Source organism: Pristis pectinata, chromosome 5 (genome assembly GCF_009764475.1).
Source record: "Pristis pectinata isolate sPriPec2 chromosome 5, sPriPec2.1.pri, whole genome shotgun sequence".
NCBI lineage: Eukaryota > Metazoa > Chordata > Chondrichthyes > Rhinopristiformes > Pristidae > Pristis > Pristis pectinata.
This window is the reverse complement of record NC_067409.1, coordinates 95,751,407-95,772,661: the sequence shown is the minus strand read 5'-3', so window position 1 is coordinate 95,772,661 and position 21,255 is coordinate 95,751,407. Positions and strand designations below refer to the sequence as shown.

Sequence of the window (21,255 nt, the reverse complement as noted above, 5' to 3'; positions counted from 1 at the left end):
AGACTTCTTTAAAAAATGCAACATTCCCAATGACTCCTCGAAATCCCTGGGCCAAGCCTCTTAAACATGTAGAGAGAACCTTGAGTCCATGTGTCAGGAGCACACAGATCCTGTATAATAGTGTAGTGGTTAGCATAACACTATTACAGTACCAGCGACCCAGGTTCAATTCCCGCCGCTGTCTGTAAGGAGTTTGTACGTTCTCCCCGTGTCTGCGTGGGTCTCCTCCAGGTGCTCTGGTTTCCTCCCACATTCCAAAAACGTACGGGTTAGGAAGTTATGGGCATGCTATGTTGGTGCCAGAAGCGTGTTGACACTTGTGGGCTGCCCCCAGAACACACTATGCAAAAAAGATGCATTTCACTGTGTTTCGATGTACCTGTGACTAATAAAGATATCTCTTACCTTAAGCAGTGCATCATCTAACAAACTATCCACCTGCTCATCCCATCAGGTACCTCCCGTAACATCTGTGGAAGAATCTGTAGTTTCCATATTGGCCTCATCAATCACCTCAGATCCCTCAGAACTGGAAAGGAATCAAATCATCTTCCATCCATTTTCATTAGCTCACTATATTCTACTTACGAAATTCTATTCCATTCTTAAAAAAAATTGAAATCAGAGCACTATGTATTCATATGACTATGTGGTCCGTTTAGCACCCATGACAATGTGGGTGAGTGCACTCAGTATTTTTCCCAGAGTTGGGGAATCAAGAACTTGAGGGCATAGGTTTAGAGTGAGAGAGACAAAGATTTAATGGGAACTTGAGGGACAACTTTTATTTCACAGAGGCTGGTAGGTAGGTGGAATCAGCTGTCAGAGGAAGTGGTTGAGGCAGGTACAATAACAACTTTTGAAAGACAATTGGACAGGTACAGGGAAAAGAAAGATTGAGAAGGTTGTGGGCCAAACGCTGGCAAATGGGACTGGCTTGGATGGGGCATCTTGGTCAGTATGAACCAGTTGGACCGAAGGGCCTGTTTCCATGCAGTGTTACTCTTATGAATCCATGACAGGGATGAGTTTCTCAGCAAAGGAACTTGCTTCTTTCGGAGATACCTATCAATGGATTGGATTGGATTCCATAATGACTGAAATTGTTTAAAGATAATTTCACAGTCAAGACGTTAATTTTGGTCATGCTTGAACTGAATAAAACATTAGACCACAGCTAGAGTACTGTCCACTACACTTCTTGAAGAATCCGTGGACACTAGAAAGGGTGCAGAGAAGATCCAGAAGGATGCCGCTGGGGTTGGAAGATTATAGTCACAAAGAGAACCTCTCTAGGTTGGGTTGTTTTCTTTGGAATGGGCTGAAAGGAGGTTTAATTGAGCTGTATAACATTATGAGAAACCCAGACAGGGAAAACCAAAGGAAGCTATTTCAGTAACTAAAGGGCATAGATGTAAGTTAGTTGGTCGAGGAGTTAGAAGGGAGCTGAGAAAAAAAAAAATCATTCAACAAGTGATGAGGCTCTGGTACTCGCTGCCTGAGAGAGTGGTGGATGGACATTTAGACATACACGGCTCTGTACCAGGAACTGGGGAATGGGATATACCTGTTATCCATCTTGGCTGGCATGGACACAGTGGGCTGAACAGCCTCGTTCTGTACTGTCAATGCTTATGATTCTAAAATCTCTAAACTCTGCTGGAATCACAGCCTCAAACAATAGGATATTAATCTGATATTTGGCTGTTCTTTTACAATTGGACCAATTTCATTATGTTGACCAAGCTGCGAGGTGGTGAATATTAAAGAAACATGGAGTATTTGTGTAATTATAGTGAATTACGATAAAAACTTCCCGATATAAACCAATGCTGTTTGAAACAGCTGGCCATAAGTACCCTGCAACATTGATACCTTTTTTTATTAGTAAATGTATCATACAGTTCTATATAATTGGGTATTTTGTCTGCTTTTTAGAGAGTCTCCAGGCTTCATTAAAGATGTGTTTCCCAGCAAAATTAATATCTAGTGAAATAGGTTGTCAAGGGTAATGGGTTGAAAAATATTGCTACAATCAGCCACTTCAAATCATATGTTCCATCTGGTATAATATTTATTACACATTTGGTCAGGCAGAATAAAAGAGGATTCACCCTTAGTAGCAGGTAGTCAAACACTCCCTTCGTATAATCCACAATGGTTTTCTTCAGCTCTCTCTGTACTAACTTGTTCCACCCTGTTATACCAGAAATGATTTTCACATTCTAACCTCTGGGTGCCATTGAGATTCACTCAGCCATTTGCTTTTAACTTAACACCCATGCTGTAAACTTATCTTGCTATGATTTGTTTCATAAATTGGTTCCACCTTCGCTATCTCACTTCATTAACTTAGAGTGCTGCCGGTGTGTTTTAGCTGGTTCACTTGCTCTGCCGTCATTATTGTCATCGTCACTACCCTTCAAGCAATTCTTCAACCGTGATTAAATTTTTCTATTCTGTATTGATTGGGGCCAATTTTCAGGGTCTATGCAGGGTAGGGAGGAGCTAATTGCAGCACTGAGATATGAACCTCCTCCCACATCCAGTCCATCTATTGTGGAAATGGGAATCTTTCTGAGATTCTATAGAGCTATGGTGAGACTTTATTTAGTGTGCTGTGTACAGTTTTCATCTCCACAGCTCAGGAAGGGGGTTGATGCACCAAAGATTAACTGCATTGACTTCTGGGATGAGGGCTTTGTCCAGTGGGGAGAGAGAAGTACAATGGACCTATATTCACTAGCATGTAGAAGAATGAGAAGTAATTTCATTGAGACATTCAAGATGGTGTGGGGGATTGGCAGGATGGATGCTGAGACTGTTTCCTCAGTCTCAAGCGTTGAGAAGTAGGTTAAGTTATTGGCCATGTGGGATTGTGAGGATTAATATTCTTCCCCTGAGAACTGTTGATATTCAGCAGTTTAACACATTCAAGGCTGACATCAATAGACTTGTTTGCAATAAGGGAGGTAGAGGACATGGGGATCAGATCAAACTTAATCCTAATGTATAACTGAGTAGGTTCACAGGGCCACATGGTCTCCTTCTGGTTCAATTTCTGATGTATTATGTACTTAAACTTGCAACATTGAAGAATATAGGAATGGACAGGAAAGCATACCTGAGACACAAGATAAGCCAAGATCCTATTGATTGGCAAGGAACACCGAGGGGTTGTGTACCTTAATCTTGCCTGTATTCCTCATCTTCATATGTCCAGAGTGCCACTTGTATCAGGCAGGTACCAGTTAAGCTAATCGGGAGGACCTTCATACTTTGTTTCAATCGCCAGCGAATTGCTGATGAATCTTGCTCTCGTGCTCACTGTTCACTGCTATCACATGGCTGGCTTTCACCTGTTAAATGGGATCTGACTGAGGACTTAAAGGAATTGTAATTATAATTGACTAGTTGATATATGCCTAAAATAAAAATTGGACATGGTAGCTTTCTTTTGGATCAGCAACCTGCTTCTTACCAGCTATGTCTTTGCATCATTTTTGATATCCATGTTTCAGATCCTCGGTGAATTGTCAGTAGGATTGCTGTGCCATTGAACTTTATCTTTGCCATAATGAAAATTCTCCTTGACTCCCTGCCTCCTTCATTCAGCTAAATCCCTTTCTTGTTTTTTTTTGCAGCTTGCATATTAATTTTTCTGTCATTTATTCAATCTTCTGCAATTATACTTTGCAGAAATGTGAGCATACGATTCTGCTCTAATGGATGAGTGGTCTTCAAGCACTACTCACATTTGTCATTTGCATCAACCATACCTCATTATCTCAATTTTATTCTCATTTAACTTCACTCCAATAATTCTGCTGTTTAAATTATAGATAGTAGTTTAGAACCACATCTAATATAAGTGGTGCTACATCATAATTCATAATTTCTGTAGTGTTGCATTGAAGCTAAATGTTCAAATCAAATCATAGAGTTGTTATTACACATGAGTGAAATGCTATATGTGCTATAAGAACTATTCTTTTTTTCACACATCCAACCCAGACTATCTTTTATTCATTAATAGTATGCTGGTGTCACTGCCAGGGCTTGCTTTTGTTGTCTGTCTGTTTGCCTTTGACAAGATGACAGTGAGTCACTTTCTTGGATCACTAAAGTACACCTGATGGAGGTACTCCAGCAGTTAACCATTGGGTATTACTTTACTTTCATTAAAATCGAGAGCCAAGACATGTACATGAATAATGTGGACCACTGCTGCTTTGTCCTTTGACTGGATGATCTCAGGCACGTTTAATTTTGGAATTTTGACAATGCAGTTCGTTGAAGCTAAAGTTACAGTCTATTCAAAATCAAAACTTAGCTTGACCCTTGGGGGCAAATGGCATGAGATTTCTGAAGTAAGCTGTCACCTGTCAAGTGGGTTTAACATCACATGGAGTGCAACTGCAATAACGTTGGAGGGGTAGTTAAATTACTTCACTCGTATTGCAGAAGGCCAGACTTAGGATCTGGAAGCATAAGTGCAAATCCCATCATAGCAGCAAGACATTTTAAATACAGTTAATTAAATAAAATGGGGGAGGGAGGTGGAATCTGCTTTCATGAAACTAATGGATTGTCATTAAAAACCTATCTGGTCCACTAATGCTCTTCAGGGAAGAAATTCTCCTGCTCTTGTCTGGCCAATGTGTAATTCCAGGCCCACCCACATGATTGATTCTTAACGGCTCTCTGAGAAGGCTTAGCAGGTCTCCAAGCTCAGTGAGTAGGGGGTGGGCAATATATTCCAACCTGCCAATTATATCCATATTCTGTGAACAAACAAATACAAACATGGGAACCATAAATATACTATAATTACTGCTCAGGAAAATCTGTTTTACCTAGAAAGTAATTATAATGTATAACTTGCCATGGAGACGAAAGGAATAAAAAAGATATGTTGGAATAGATGAAGTAGAGTGGGAGGAGCCTTGTGAACTAGTTAGATTGAATGGCCTGTTTCTTGCTGCAAGTTGTTCTCAGTAATTCTATGTAATTAATGCCACATTCCAGGAATGTTTCTTCTGCACAGCTGTTGTACGGAACAGCCTGTTATCTTAGAGAAAGCATTGTTCCTGTAAATATAGCACACTATGCAATTACCCAGGTCTTCTCATTTCTCCACAAGAAATGAGTTAGACAGGTGAATGGATGAGCGACTCAGAGTTATGTGGCTACATTACAATTAGTTTAAAGTCTGGGCAGAAAGAAAACAAAATATTAAGTACAAAAACAAGGAAAACAGAAGGAGACTGGGCAGTTTTAGATTTAGGATTTAGCTACGTATAACTGGGGTGGAAAGGTGGCATTGCAAGGTGCAAGTTGTCATCAAGATGATTCAAAAGTTAGCTGTGTGGTTGGCAGTGAAGAGGGAAACAGGAAGATATAGAAGCCAGTCATTTGGCTGGAGAGTGATAAATGGAATTTAATTCAGAGAAGTGTGAAGTAATGCAATTGAGAAAGTATGGAAAGGAATGTAGAATAAATGGAATGATGTTGAGTGGTATGGAGGAACAGAGAAACCTTGGAACATATATACACAAATCCTTGAAGTTAGCAGGACAGATTAATAAGGTGATTAAAAAGACATATGGAGTACTTGCTTTTAATAGTCAGGGTCTAGAATATTAAAGTAGAGAGGTTATGCAGAACTATATACAGCATTAGTTCAGTCACAGCTTAAGTACTGTGAACTGTTCTGGACCTCACATTACAGGACGGATGATATTTGACAATTAGATGGTGAAAAGGAGGCTTATGAATATGCTGCTGAAAAAGGTTCAGCATTGAGGAACTAGTGGACAGTCTGTGTTGTTTTTCTTGGAAAAAAGGATGCTGGGGAGAGACTGAATTATTGGAGGCTTAAACAGAGTAAATAGGAAAGACCTATTTCCCTCAGCATCTCAAAAAGCATAAATAACACTGGTTTAGCATCAAAACCAAAATATAGAACTTCTGACAGAACAGCACTTCATCAGTACTGACTGGAGTTCTCAGTGTGGATATTGGTGCTCAAATCTTCAGCAAATTAGAACTGACCACCTGATTCAGAAATGAAATGTCAACTTGTTGAAGGATATACCTCATTGGAGCAGGTCATCAGTCCTTTGGGTGTCGGCCATGATTCAATGGGTAGCACCTGCTTAATGGGAAAACAATATGGGCCGTTGGTGTTCCTTGAAGAAGCTCTCAATATTACTCTGTTTCTGTCTAATGTGATGCAAGTTTTGACTGGGAAGGACTGTTTTTATGGATTTCTTCCTTTTCTGTTTTTCTGCCCTTACTGATGAACACATATTCTTAATATTAAAGCTGTTCAGTTTGATGGTCTTCTACTTTGAGCTTTGTTATTTTCCAGTGTTTGTTTGGGACCCAGTGTTTATCTACTCAGGACCCATTACCTTGCCAAATTATTCATAATATAACATGATACAGAAGGCATCCATTAAGGTATGGCATTAAAGTCCTTTTATTTTAGATGTCCACATTTCTTCTGTTGACAGGTAATGGGGGGAGTATTCTTGTGTTCCTCTGCACCCTGTAACCTTGTTGAGAGAATTAATCAGTGGCAATATTGAACTGTTTTTCTCAGGTTCCTTTGTGCTTCAGATAACAGCCACAGATGCAGATGATCCTACCTATGGCAACAGTGCAAGGGTGGTGTACAGTATCCTGCAAGGACAGCCGTACTTTTCTGTGGATCCCAAAACAGGTAAATTGTCCCATCTAAAAGATGGATTCCATTTGCAATCTTTCTCATTTAAACCCTACTGAGTAACATTGTCTTGTCTCTGGGTCACTCAATTGTGAGTTTAAGTTTAACTCCAGAGACTTGAGGATAAAATCTCGATCTGCACGCTGCAGGTTCTGATAATGACCAGTTAATTTCCTTCAGTGATGACAGATTGGAGGTTAAATATTGGCCAGGGTATCTAAGGGCAACCATCCTGCTCTTTGTCCATGGGATATTTATATCCAACTGTTAGGGCCGGCAGGATCTCATCTCATGTGAAATAAGGCGCATTCAACATTGCAATACTCCTTCAGTATCCCACTGCAAATGTCAGTCCAGAATAAGGCGCATTCAACATTGCAATACTCCTTCAGTATCCCACTGCAAATGTCAGTCCAGATTTTTTGTCAAGTTTTCCCTCTCTCTCTCTCTTTCTCTCTCTTACATGCGCGCGCGCGCGCACGCACACACACACACACACACACACACACACACACACACACACACACACACACACACACACACACACACACACACACACACAGCAGAAGTCAAACCAGGAACAGGATAAGCTGACACAATTCTTATCATTACTGAGAACCTGACATTCATAAAAGCAGCAAATTGGAAGGGGAGGTGGCTTGTCCCTGGTTATCATGAAACCAAGCTGTTCAAAGCTAAGTATTTGAAAGATCAATGAAATGAAGGTTATGGGGGAATGAGATAGAAGTGGAGTTGCGGGCAGCATTGATCCGCCATGATCACATTGAATTGCAGGGCAGGCTTGAGGGACCTGCTGGCCTATCCTGCTCCTATTTTCTTGTGTTCTTCTGTCCAAGGTATCAGTGATGCAGCGCATAACAAGTGATCCAGTAACATTTTGGGAAGGCAGTTTGCACACACTTGCTTATGTTCCCTGAGAATGGTTGAGGATAGAGCTAATCAAGTTGTTTGAAACCATAAAAAAAATGATTGTGGAGATATGGAGAAACTCTTTTCCCTGGTGTAGAATCCTGGGCAGAGACACAGTGGTAGAAATTTGACCTTGCTGTACCATGCTAAAGATGCAATTCAGTAGCTGTTTTTCATTGTATACTTCTTCTGAGATTCTATCTCATTGATACCAATGCAGCTGAACTTAGAAGCAAATACAACATGCTACCATATCTTATATGTATTGCTACTGATCAAGAACTATTTTCTACTATAATTTAAATATTAAGCTATTCATGAGTGAAATCAGGAAATATTCTGGTATACAGTGGCCGTTTGGAAACCTGTCCCTGTGGATACTAGGAGTCAATTAGAGAATTTATACTGATTTTGATAGTTTTTTTTTGTATATAAGCATATCAACCGAAATGAATCCAAAGTGTGTTGTAACATACGAAAGGAATATAGGAACAGGAGTATACCAATCTGCCCCATGTACTTGCACTGGTCTTTAATTAGATTAGGGCTGATTTGTTGATTAACTCCACCTTCTCAGCTTGATTGCCTGCCAGAGATCAGTAGCACTGCTGGGACAACAGGCTTTCCCCTGAAGCAGGATGTTAGTCACCAAATATACATTGTTTGCTGATGCCATGGCTAATTCAACCCTATGCCAGAACTAAGAGAGATTTCACTGTTTGAAGGACTGCAAAAAATTAATCAAACATATCCCTTTCACAAAGCCATTTTGATTTTTCCTGATGACCTTGAATTTCACTAAATTTGCCTTAGCAGCAAACTCACATCATGCAAATGAATAAAACCGAAACTTCCCCCATTCAGCACCTCTTCCACCAGGGCATCCAATATCTGAACAGAGCACAATTTGTTGCAAAGTACCATTCCTCCACATTCCCTTGATTAGATTAGCTTCCTGCTTTGCTGCCAACACCAGCCACTTTCATCTCCATGTATTAAGCAGTTCAGGTAAGTCTGATCTGGAGTTAGCCACTTACAATACCAGCCCCGTGCTGATGCAACCAGTTCATCAGTAGTGCACTTCAAGGAAACAGGCAGCACTCATTTGGTGTGCTGCCTACACTACAATCAGTGAGCTCAAACTAATCATGCAAAAATGATTTTCATACCCTCTCCACCTTCCTCCCACCAACAAGGTTCGGTTCTTGACTTTGTCCCTCATTGGCAGTAGAGAGATCCTAACAACTGACCTCTAAATAATCTCCGGGGACAGGAAAACAATAAAATAGGTTCCTATGTTGATGGGTAATCTCGCAAGACCTATCATTGAATAATAACCACTTGACTATTTGTGGACCTCACCTGAACAAGTCATCCTCAGACCGGCTAATATGAGAAGAAAGGTAATGTGTAGGTTATGTTTCATCATCTTATACAGAAAGTCTTCACAAAACTGAGACAGCAAATTGTTGTTTTTATTTCTTTGTGGATTCCTCATCAGTAAAACCAGTATTCTGACAGCAAAATTATCCACAAGAATTGAAAATTACACATTGAGCGACTGTTCAATGTGACATAACTTGATGTTTTGAATCCATTGATGCTGGTAGCTTTTTGTACAATTTGCTTCTGCTGTGGCTTTGTACAGGAGAAAATTATCTTTCACTATTGTCAGAGAGTGAGATGGGAGCTGACAGACATGCCTGAAGCTATCTCTTAACTGTAACTGAGCCTTTAACATTTTGAAACTAGTGTGGTTCAGTCCACTTTGCTATCCTTCTAAGGTAGCAGGATAGTCTGTTGGATTAACACTTGGACCTATTGTTGAAGAATTATTAGTACCTGCTTCCAGTTAGTTTTTGGCCTTACTTACACTGTTAGTTTTAGATTTTAGATGGATGAATGGTGCTGACTGTGAGGGGAATCATTGGTGTTCAGCTGCTTGTGGGTAAGTAAGTCTTGAAGTTACATAGAGCCCAGCAGTGGAGCCTGATTACATTAGGATTCCCTGATATCACTCTGGGGAACTTCCTTCTGTGATCTGACACCAGCCAGACCTTCTTGAGCAGAAATTCCTGACCTGACCTTGATTCCCTTTATATCTAAAAATCTGTTGCTATCAGTCATAGAGTCATACAGCACGGAAACAGGCCCTTCGGCCCACTAAATCCATGCCAACCATCAAACGTCCATCTGCAGTAATCTAGCACTAATCCCATTTTATTCACCCCACATCACCCACAACTGTTCCTCCAAACCCCCATCTCTTCTCATGATCATACCACTTAAATACCAACTAGGGGCAATTTACAGTGTCTAACTGACCTACCAACATGCACATCTTTGGGATGTGGGAGATAACCAGAACACCTAAAGGAAACTCAACTTTCCCAGAGTTGTGTACAAGGACTTGCAGGGCCCTCTGAATATCAATCCTTTTCAATCTCTCACCATTTAAAAAATTCTCTGCTTTTCTGTTTTTTCTACCTATGTGGATAACTTAACATTATCCATCTGCCATGTCCTTCCCCATTCACTTAGCCTGTCTCCAACCCTTTTAAGCCTCTCTGCTTCCTGTTTACAACTCACACTGCCACCAGTTTTGCATCATCCTGTACGTTGCCCGAGGCCAGGTTGCTGCTGAAGCCCTATAATGCCTTGTCACCCAACTCCCCCGTAGTGAAAAGTCAACTCATTTAGTCTCTGTATTAGACCCAGGCAAATGGGGATAAGCAGGTGCTGAGTCTGGGTGACCTGTTAAAACCTCTCAATTTAGCCTAATACGTTGCACAGCACATAATTTAATTTGGGACTTAAACTGTGTATCATGTCTGTTGTCTTTGTTTCCAGTTTAAATGTGCAGTCATGAAACACTTTTATATGCAGAACACTCTTCTGTAAGAGGGAATTAATGCTGGGCCATTAATTAATTTAGACCGATAAACCTTTGATAATGAAAAGTCATTAAGATTCATGGGGAATCATGGATTGTAGTCGAAGATCAGGCATGTTTGTACTGAATGGTTGAATAGATTCAAGGGTCTGAATAGCTGATTTCTGTTCCAACATTCCTGTGGTTCATTTTCACCTGCTAAGATGTGTAAATTATTCTGTTCATATTGTGAATCTGCATTTTTATTGTTGTTAAAGTAAAATGAAAAGCCTAATCCTTAATGTAGCTTGTCAACGTGGATGAGAAACAAAACATTCACTTTAAACTATCATTTCCTCCAAATCTCATACAATGTGTCTGCAGTTTGCACTATCTGCAAAATCACTGCGGCTACTCACCTCGGTTACTCTGATACACCTTCCAAGCATGTATCCTTTGCCACCAAGGACAAGGGCTTCCGGCATGTAGGACCATCAATACCTGTAAGTACCCAAGTCACACACTATCCTGATTTGGAAACATACTACCAGTCCTTCACCATCACTGAATTTAAACTCCCATCCCATCACACTAAAGGAGGACTTCACCAGGAGGACTCCATTGATTCAAGAAAGTGACACATGACCACATTCTCAAGAGCAGTGTGGAATGAGCAATGAACAGTGGCTACTCAAGATCCTTAAAATAGATACAACAATGAATACACAAGTTAATTTGTTTGGAATTCTTTAAAGAGAGGAAATATACACGCTTCTATTGTATGTTTTATACAGTAATGACCGCACGCTGTCTCAAAGTCTTTCACTGTCAATGAAGCCTTTTTTGAAGTTTAGTTACTAATAAATAGGAAATGTAGCAGCCATTTTGTTCATTGCAATGTTTTGCAAACAGGAAATCATTCTTCCACATATGCTTCTGATATAAATTAAGGAATAGCTATTGGGCAGGATTCTAGGGATAACTCCTCTGCTTGTCATTCAAATATTTCCTTGGGATCTTTCACGTAATCCTGGGAGTACAGATAAAGACTCAGATTAACATGTCATCTGAAAGATAGCACCCCTGACAGTGCAGCATTCCCTCAGGCCACTCAGATATGTCTGGTTTGAGTATCAGGAGATTATCAGAGAAAAGAAGAAAAGCAAAAGCATGTCTTTTAGTGATAAAAAATCCTAGGAACCATGCGAAGGGGTGGATTTCTGTTTTTGCCAGGATTTCTATGAACACTTGATTTATGATCCCCCTCAGTGTAAACAAGCTCCCATAATATTTATTAAATTCAAAAGTACAATGTACATACAAATGTTTGTTCATGAACAGCAGAATTACTTTCTTCTCTCTCTCCACTTTTATTAATTGTTCTTTCTTATTAATTTTATGTGGTTTAGATGCCATTCATTGCAATACTGTGCAGGTATGGTTACCATATCAAGTGATTTTTGTATACTTTCCGACTTACGGAGAAAATCGACTTATGAACGTCTGTGAAGATGGAACCCATTCATTACCTGGGAACAGTCTGTACTTGGGATGAACTTGTGACTCCTTTAAATGAGTGAATATTCAACTTTGGAGTCTTTTAATGACCCTGAAGGAAAATCAGAACATTTGAAGCTTTCAAATCTATTTCCTTTTACTAGAGTCATAGAACAATACAGCACGGATACAGGCCCTTTGGCCCAACCAGTCCATGCCGACCATATTGTGCACCTAGCTAGTCCCAATTTCCTGCGTTTGGCCAATGTTCCTCCAGGCCCCTCCCCTCCATGTACTGATCCAAGTGCTTCTTTTACTATTGTACCTGCCTCAACCACTTCCTCAGGCAGCTTGTTCCACATACTCACCACCCTATGTGTGAAAAAGTTGCCCTTCAGATCCTTTTTAAATCTTTCCTATCTCACCCTAATTCTACGCCCCCTAGTTTTAGTCTCCCCTACCTGGAAAAAGACTGTTACTGTTCACCTTAGCTATGCCTCTCATAATTTTAAAATACTTCTGTAAGCTCAACCCTCATTCTCCTATGTTCCAAGGAATAAAGACCTAGCCTGGCCAACTTCTGCCTATATCTTAGGCCCTCTAGTCTTGGCAACATCTTCATAAATCTTTTCCGCACTCTTCCCAGTTTAACCACGTCTTTCCTATAACAGGATGACCAAAACTGTACGCAGTACTCCAAGTGCGGCCTCAACAATGACTTGAACAACTGCAGCATGATGTCCCAACTTCTATACTCAGTGCCCTGACTGATGAAGGCCAGCGTGCTAAACACCTTTTTCACCACCCAGTCTTCCTGTGATGCCACTATTAATGAACTGTGCACTTGTACTCCTCTGTCCCTCTGTTCCATTACACTCCCTAGTGCCCTACCATTCATAGTATAAGTCTGACTCTGGTTTGACTTTCCAAAATGCATCACCTCACACTTATCTGTATTGAAATCCATTTGCCACTCCTCGAACTGGTCAAGATTCCCCTGCAATCTATACTAACCTTCTTCACTATTAACAACACCTCCTAATTTTGTGTTGTCTGCAAACTTACTGATCAAGCCTTGAGCATTCGCATCCAAACCATTTATATAAATATTGAATAACAAGGGTCCCAACACCGACCCCTGCGGCACACCACTAGTCACCAGTCTCCATTCTGAGAAACAACCTTCAACCACCACCCTCTGCTTCCTACCTCTGAGCCAATTTTGAATCCACCCAACTAGCTCTACCTGGATTCCATGAGACCAAACCTTCCAGACCAGCCTGCCATGCCAGACCTTGTCGAAGGCCTTGCTAAAGTCCAAGTAGACAACATCCACTGCCCTACCCTCATCTACCCTTTTGGTTACCTCTTCAAATAACTCTAAAAGATTCATCAAACATGACTTTTAATGCGCAAAGCCATGCTGACTCCTCCTAATTACACTCCATTTATCCAAAAGCTGGTAGATCCTGTCCCTCAGGATTCCCTCCAGTATTGTTCCCACCACTGATGTCAGTCTGACCGGCCTATAGTTCCCTGACTTGTTCTTGCTACCCTTCTTAAACAATGGAACAATATTAGCCACCTTCCAGTCTTCAGGGACTTCACCATGGCTCATGATGAAGCAAATACCTTTGCAAGGTCCTCCCACAAAGTCCGAGGATGCACTTGGTCAGGCCCTGGGGATTTATCCACCTAAATGCCTTGGAAGACGGCAAATACCTCCTCCCTGGTAATATGAATGTTCTCCAAAACATCTCTACTTTTTTCACTCATCTCTTGAGCAACTATGATTTTCTCCTCAGTAAACACCGAGGAGAAATATTCGTTAAAAGTCCCACCCATCTTCTGTGGCTCGAGACAAAGGCGGCCCTGCTGATCTCAGATGGGACCTACTCTCACCCTATCCACTCTTTATTCTTAGAACCTCTTAGGATTTTCCTAACCTTACCTGTCAGATCCATCTCATTCCCTCTCTTTGCCCTCCTGATTTCCCTCTTAAGAGTATTCTTAATCATTTTATAGTCATCAATGGATTCACTCATCCCTGACCTCCTAAACCCAATGTATGCTTCCTTGTTTGCTTGGCCAGAGCCTCAATATCTCTCGTCAGCTAGGGTTCCCTAAACTTACCAGGTTTACTCTTCACCCTAACAGGAGCATGCTCCCCCTGGACTCTTGATATCTCATTCTTAAAAGCCTCCCACTTGCCATTCATTCCTTTCCCTTCAAACAGCCTATCCCAATCAACCTCTAATAGATCCTGCCTAATTCCCCCAAAATTAGCTCTACTCCAGTTTAGGACCCTAACCTGCGGACTTAATACAGGCCTATTAATTTTACATGATCAAATTAATTATCTGGTCAATGTGTTTTCAGTTTGTGATGTAGTTTAAATAGTGGGCTGATTGGATACTTTTGCCCAGAAGTTCATCCTCTACTGGAGCCAGTTGGACTGAACTTCAGAAGCAGAGTGCATTGGGCAGTTGCTACTGCATTGCCCATTTAACACATACGATTGAAGACACATTTCTAGCTGCCTTTTTCTTCTGAATGGAAAATTTTGAAATCTGGATGGATGCAATCTACATACACAATGATAATCTGTGTTAATGCCTTGTAGATTGTCAAAGTAAATTTTCAGAGAGCATTCTGAACTTCATTGTTTTCGATAGTCTAATAATTATTGCCATTCAGCTGATGAGAACGCAAATGTGCTTTATGTACTGTAGATCTCCAAAATAATTAGGCCATTTGGTATGAATTTGAATATTTACAGCTAATGATATTTGTCGTCAGTGGTGAAGCAATGACATTTGTCACCGACCTTGAAGGAAGATGTGACAAAGGTCTCATGATCTCAGGGTTAAGACTTTCCCCTTTTCCAACATTACTGTTTTTATTTATTAGCTCAACACAGTCTCTGATCAAGTGAATCTGAGACCCCAGTGATGTTATCAAGCTGACAGCGCAGTCAATCATAATTAGAAGTTCTCATAGACAGCAAACCTAGAAGGTAAAAGCACAATTTTTGATCAAAAATGTAAAACTTTAAATATTATACAGCGCTAACTAAAGATTGGAACATCCATGTATAATTAAGGAAGATGCTGAAATATCACAAATAAACTTTGAAAAACAAAATAAATCTTATTTTGAAATATTTATGAAGAAATTACAATAGACATGCATAAAATTAGCTCTAAAAGGCTGAGATAGACTTATAAGCAGTAATTAAGACCTGGTACATTATTAATAATTCACTTAGACTACACATAACTAAGCATTAGATTTCTGGGATCTTTATTACAGAATCAATTCATATATGTCCAACATTTACAATAATTTAACAGATTCCCTTTGATTCTGTTGGAAAGGCTGCAAACAGGGCAACTGGTTGTGAAGCGGCTGAATCAATGACACCAAACTATGTAGTTGCGAAGATTGGAAAGTTGTTACCAATTTCCTGGGGTGATGGTAATGAGGACCGACTGTTGTGGCTTTGTCCCATGGCAACTTATCTTTCAAAGCACAAAAAATAGAGAAAGGAGTGGGGGGTACGTGTTTCTCTTTAAAATTCCTTCCCAATGCATACAATAACTCATGGAAATAGTTTCCATATTTCTGCAGAGATCACAGAAGGTACTCAAAGTTGTTCTTTATTAGTCTCTCAATGGCAGTTTTACTTATTTGATATGTAGTTCTTTAAAATTGCCTAGTTCATCACCCAGGCGAAAAATTACTCATGGCTACCTTCCAACAAAACAGTACATTTGCAAATAGGAGGTCCAAGGCCAGTTTATGATTCGTCCTTAGGCCATAATACCATAATAAGCTCAAGCTGCCTGCCTCAGTCCAGCCCCGACAGCCACCTCTCTCCTTTTCTGACAATGAATATCAAATGTTTTATTCTGAGGAAGATCTAATATGAATATAAAATGGAACATCAATGGGAGTGGGTTGGGCACAATACAAGAGATCATGAGTGTTCTGAAGCCAAAAGATCCACCTCCTTCTTTCTGACCACACAGAAACTATTTCTGAATTATTAAAATAGCAAATAAATGTATCTTTCACAAGTAGCCATTCAAGTGTAGTAGATATGATTGTTTCTCATTCCTGGGCAACCACTTAGCAATCAGCACAGTAGAAAACATGCTAAGCAGATGCCCACAATAATAACTATCCTTTTCTGATGGTGACGGTGTTAAAAAATAAATAAACTATTGTATTTACAATAATTATAATGTCAATGACTCATTGAGCTGGAAATTGAAACTAGGTTTGTGGCTTGTGTTAATAACGTGTTTTTGGAGCTATGCTTGAAGTATTTTATGGAGCAAAAGGGAAGTTAGCCAGCCTGTAGCTAAAAATATTATGTAAATGTGTGATCCCAACTCACAAGGGATGATGTTTATTGCATTTCCCCTCCAATCAGGACACATCTTCAAGATAGCTGATTTACTCAAGCTGTTTTCAATTAAAGCAACTGAAAATATTTTGGTCATTGATGTCCACTCAGCATCTCCTTGATTTTGATGCTAAGTAACAGTTCCATGGAGGTACTTTCATCCATAAAGGTGAATAACTATGGATATTTTTCCTCATAAGGTATTACTCACCTCGTTTCAAAACCACCTGGCTCTTAGTAAAAATAAATTGTTAAATGAAAATTAAGTTGCCGATGGAAAAACTTAAGTTGAAATATCAGGCCTAAAAATTCATATTGTAGCACTTAAGTTTTTCAGTGATAAACATTTGAAAGCTGGTTATTTCTGAAGTGGAATGTGCTTATGCTGATTTCCAGGTCGAAGGATGTCACTCCATAAATTCCACCAGGAAATTCCTGTCGCACTTGCACAGATAATATGATTTCTGCGTTAAATGGCACGGGAAGATATAATTTCTTAGACTCAAAAATTAGTTTATGTTGCTCTGAGGTGTGAATGCAGTTGGCTATTCTCATAACAAGTATGTTGTAAAGAGTCATAAAACAATACAGCACGAATACAGGCCCTTTAGCCCAACCAGTCCATGCCGGGCACATTGTGTGCCTAGCTAGTCCCAATTTCCTGTGTTCGGCCCATATCCCTGCAGTTTCTTCCCGTCTATGTACCTATCCAAGTGCTTCTTAAATGACACTATTGTACCTGCCTCAACCACTTCCTCTGGCAGCCAATTCCATATACTTACCACCCTCTGCGTGAAAAGGTTGTCCCTCAGGCAAGTTACCCCTTTTAAATCTTTCCTGTCTCACCCTAAATCTATGCCCCCTAGTTTTGGACTCCCCTACCCTGGGGAAAAGACTGTTACCATCCACCTTAGCTGAAGTGCTTAGCTGATCTGGGAACAGAGCTCAAGTGCGTTCCCTTACTTACCACTTCTCATTTATGATGCTGCTTTTCCTCCTACACCCTCATCCATTTGTCAATATGATCTTACATAGAACATACAACAGTACAGCACAATACAGGCCCTTCGGCCCACAATGTTGTGCCGACCTTTAAACCTCGCCTAAGTCTATCTAACCCCTTCCTCCCACATATCCCTCTATTTTAGATTCTTCCATATGCCTATCCAGTAATCTCTTGAATTTGACCAATGTACCTGCCTCCACCACCACCCCAGGCAGCACATTCCATGTCCCAACCACTCTCTGGGTAAAAAAACCTTCCTCTGATATCTTCCTTGAACTTCCCACCCATTACTTTAAAGCCATGCCCTCTTGCGTTGATCATTGGTGCCCTGGGAAAGAGGCGCTGGCTGTCCACTCTATCTATTCCTCAATATTATGTACACCTCTATCATGTCTTCCCTCATCCTCCTTCTCTCCAAAGAGTAAAGCCCTAGCTCCCTTAGTCTCTCTCTTCTGACCTCCAACCATTCCACTGATGTTGTCTGACCCTTCCATCTTACCAGATTCAAACCCTGGATTCCCCAGTCATTCCATGACCCAGGCCCTGCCTCTCCAATCCTCCAAATTACCCCTGATTTTGACATACTGAGACTTGGCCTCCCAAAACTAGATGTTCAACTTTGTCTGCAACTCCCAGATCTAAGCCAAAATTTACCCTTGAACAAGTCCACAATCCAAGCCCCAAGTCCTCATTCCAGGCCCCAACTCAAGCATCAACTCTCCAGAAATGGCCTGGGTCACAAACCTACCAGGACTTTTCTCTTCTGTCCTTCACAATAATGCAACACTAAAAAGCAAGTATGAAAACATGATTAATATTGCTTTTGCCTTGAAGATCAAGTGTTATTGAATCTTGCTGTGGTTTGTTGTGAAAATGATTATCATTGTGCAGACAGTAATTTTTTTTCTGCACATGATTTTCTAGGCTGGTTCAATAATCTACAAAGCTGGTTTGAATCACAATGTGCCAATGATTAGATGTCATCTGTAGCTCCATAAATAAAAGCAGATTTAAGCCTTACTCCAGAAACTTGTGCACAAAAGTCCAGGCTGATGCTCAATGGTGACACTGAGGGAATCCTGCACTGCTATAGGTGCCATCCTTTGGATGAGCTGTTAAAGCAAGGTTCTTGGGTAGACATAAGATTTCCATGATATCCCTTTGAAAGAAGGTAGCTCATTCATCCTTGAAGTATTTATCCTTCATTCACATTATCGATGATGGGATAATGCAGTACACACTTCAGCTGCTGCACTTCAACCATTACAGTGACGATACTTTTGGACATATTTCACTGGAATGTTCTGAAAGGGATGTGAAAGATGCCATTTGGCAGCACGGTAGTGTAGCAGTTAGCGTAATGCTATTACAGCACCAGTGACCTGGGTTCAATTCCTGCTGCTGTCTGTAAAGAGTTTGTATGTTCTCCCCGTGTCTGCATGGGTTTCCTCCAGGTGCTCCGGTTTCCTCCCACATTCCAAAGATGTACAGATTAGGAGTTGTGGGCATTCTATGCAGGCACTGGAAGAGTGGCGACACTTGCGGGCTGCCCCCAGCACACTCTCAGTAATGCAAAAAGATGCATTCCACTGTGTGTTTTGATGTACATTTGATGAATAAATAAATATCTTCTATTATGTGATATCTCAATGCAAATCTTTTTTTTCTTTAGTGCTCCGGCCTTCCCTGTGTCATCAGGACAAAACTTAACATTGTTCCAGGTTCAGCAATCAGATCAGTGCATGCAATTTGCAATAGAAAATTGATTCCATCAATTCTCTGATCCCATCAATTCATCATTGTATTCCCCAAGTGATGGTGCGAGTTCCCTCTAAGCACTTTCCTCCAAGATCGCAAAGGTGTGCAGGTTGTAGGTTCATTGGCCAGAGTAAATTGCCCTTAGTGAATAGTGGAGTGCTAGACTCTGAAGAGAATTGATGGGAAAATGGGAAGAATAAAATAGGATCAGGGTCAGATTGGTTTGAATGGGTGCTCGATGGATTGATGGGGACTCCATGGATCGATGAGCTTATTTCTGCAGATGTGTCATAGAGTATTTCTATGGCTCTATATCATATTCTACTATCTGGCTTAGTTGGAACTGAATATCCACTGTGCAGTGCAAGTGTTACTGAAAGCCAGGTCTGAGTGTCCATACTGTGTGCAAATTGATTGCATGAGTAACCATAAAAGGAAAATTCCTTCATGTTTATTATAAATACTTTCTCTCTTCTTTATCTTTTGTGTTTAGGCGTCATCAGAACAGCTTTAGCCAACATGGACAGGGAAGTCAAGGAAGATTATCAAGTCATCATCCAGGCCAAAGACATGGGAGGACAAATGGGAGGGTTAGCAAGCACAACAACGATAAATATCACGCTCACTGACGTCAATGACAATCCACCCAGGTTTGCCAAAAGTAAGCTCACTTTTTCCATTCAGCATACCAGAATGTTTGACATGCAGGTTGTTGTCTTGAGGCATGTAACGTAAAATAATATTGTCTAACCTAAGAGTTTTATCAAATCTGTGTGCATTTCAGGAAAGTGTGCAAAAATGCTGTTGATCCATGATGCTCATTAACAAAGGAATTTTGAATGTCGTGTTTCCTTCATTTAATTAAACAGGTTCATTAATTAGAATGTATTACTCAAGGTATAATAAGCCCCACTTGAGCCAATTTTAATTAAACAAGTATTTCTATTGAAGAGGTATTGTCATGGGTTGATGTTTATTGGTCACCAAGGCACAAGGAGAGACACAATCAGGTGGCATAAAGCATAATATAAGGCTTACAATATTATTATTGGTGTTATAAATCCTCAACTATTGTAAAGCACATATTCCTGTGATCACTTCTGCTTTGTGCATAGTATTAGTCTGTTAAATGCATGTTTACATGGAGGATAATTAATGTTTATCTCCAATGTCATTGCATGTCCAACTTTCAAAGCTGAAGAACTGATCATGGCTTCTGGGGGTTAAATTTCATAGAACATAGAACATAGAACACTACAGCACAGTACAGGCCCTTTGGCCCACAATGTTGTGCCTGCTCTAAGATCTATCTAACCCTTAATTTCATCTGTGTATCATTGAGAAACAGCTGTGAATAAGGTAAAAAGATGTAGGCAAGTTGTTAAATGTCAAATTAGAGACTGATTACCAACCAGTTCACTTGACGTGTTTCTTTATCTTTGGCTTACCACTGTCCAATGTAATCTTTGGAAGAAACTAACCCAAAGAAACATTAGTTGTCTTTGCAGTTGGTCTCATTCCCAAAGCCTGCATTTAATTTAGATAGGAAGGGAAGGTCAGGCATGAAAAAACATTCAAAGAGTTCAAGTTAATTATTTAAATGAAGAGTAAATACAAGGTTGTCAGTCTCCAAAAGGTGCAACCTTCTCACACTAGCAACGCCCTTTGCTTTAAGAAAGTTTGGAGTGAATGTCAAGTTTATGGTGAACGATTGATCTTCAGAGACCAAGCAGATTTGAACAATGGGCCTTTATTTCTGCAAATTTAACTAAAATCTGTAGACTGGTGCTGGAAGTTCCAACCAATGCACTTTTTCCTGACTAATGAGGATAACTATTCACATATGTTTAGTACATTCTTTCACTCAAGGGTATTTCATAGAAATATAAGAAAAAGATGGACATCAACCCAGGGAAGCAGGGATCAGCAAGGATCTCTTGATTTAGCTACTGAGGCAAGTTTCAAGGAGGGTCATAAAAGATTGGAAGGTTGTTAAGAAGTGATTTAGGAATAACGTATCAGCAAATGGAGCGAGGAACAATGACACAGCA

At 40.3% G+C, this 21,255-nt stretch overlaps 1 protein-coding gene across 1 annotated transcript in view; it reads left to right on the top strand.

The window, feature by feature from the left end:
- Nucleotides 1-21,255, top strand: part of LOC127570997 (cadherin-12-like) — a 182,221-nt gene that overhangs the window by 33,024 nt on the left and 127,942 nt on the right. Inside the window, exons 3-4 of the mRNA XM_052016968.1 lie at nt 6,608-6,727; nt 19,698-19,865. Coding sequence (XP_051872928.1) covers nt 6,608-6,727; nt 19,698-19,865 — 288 coding nt within the window. The remainder of the gene's footprint in view (nt 1-6,607; nt 6,728-19,697; nt 19,866-21,255) is intronic.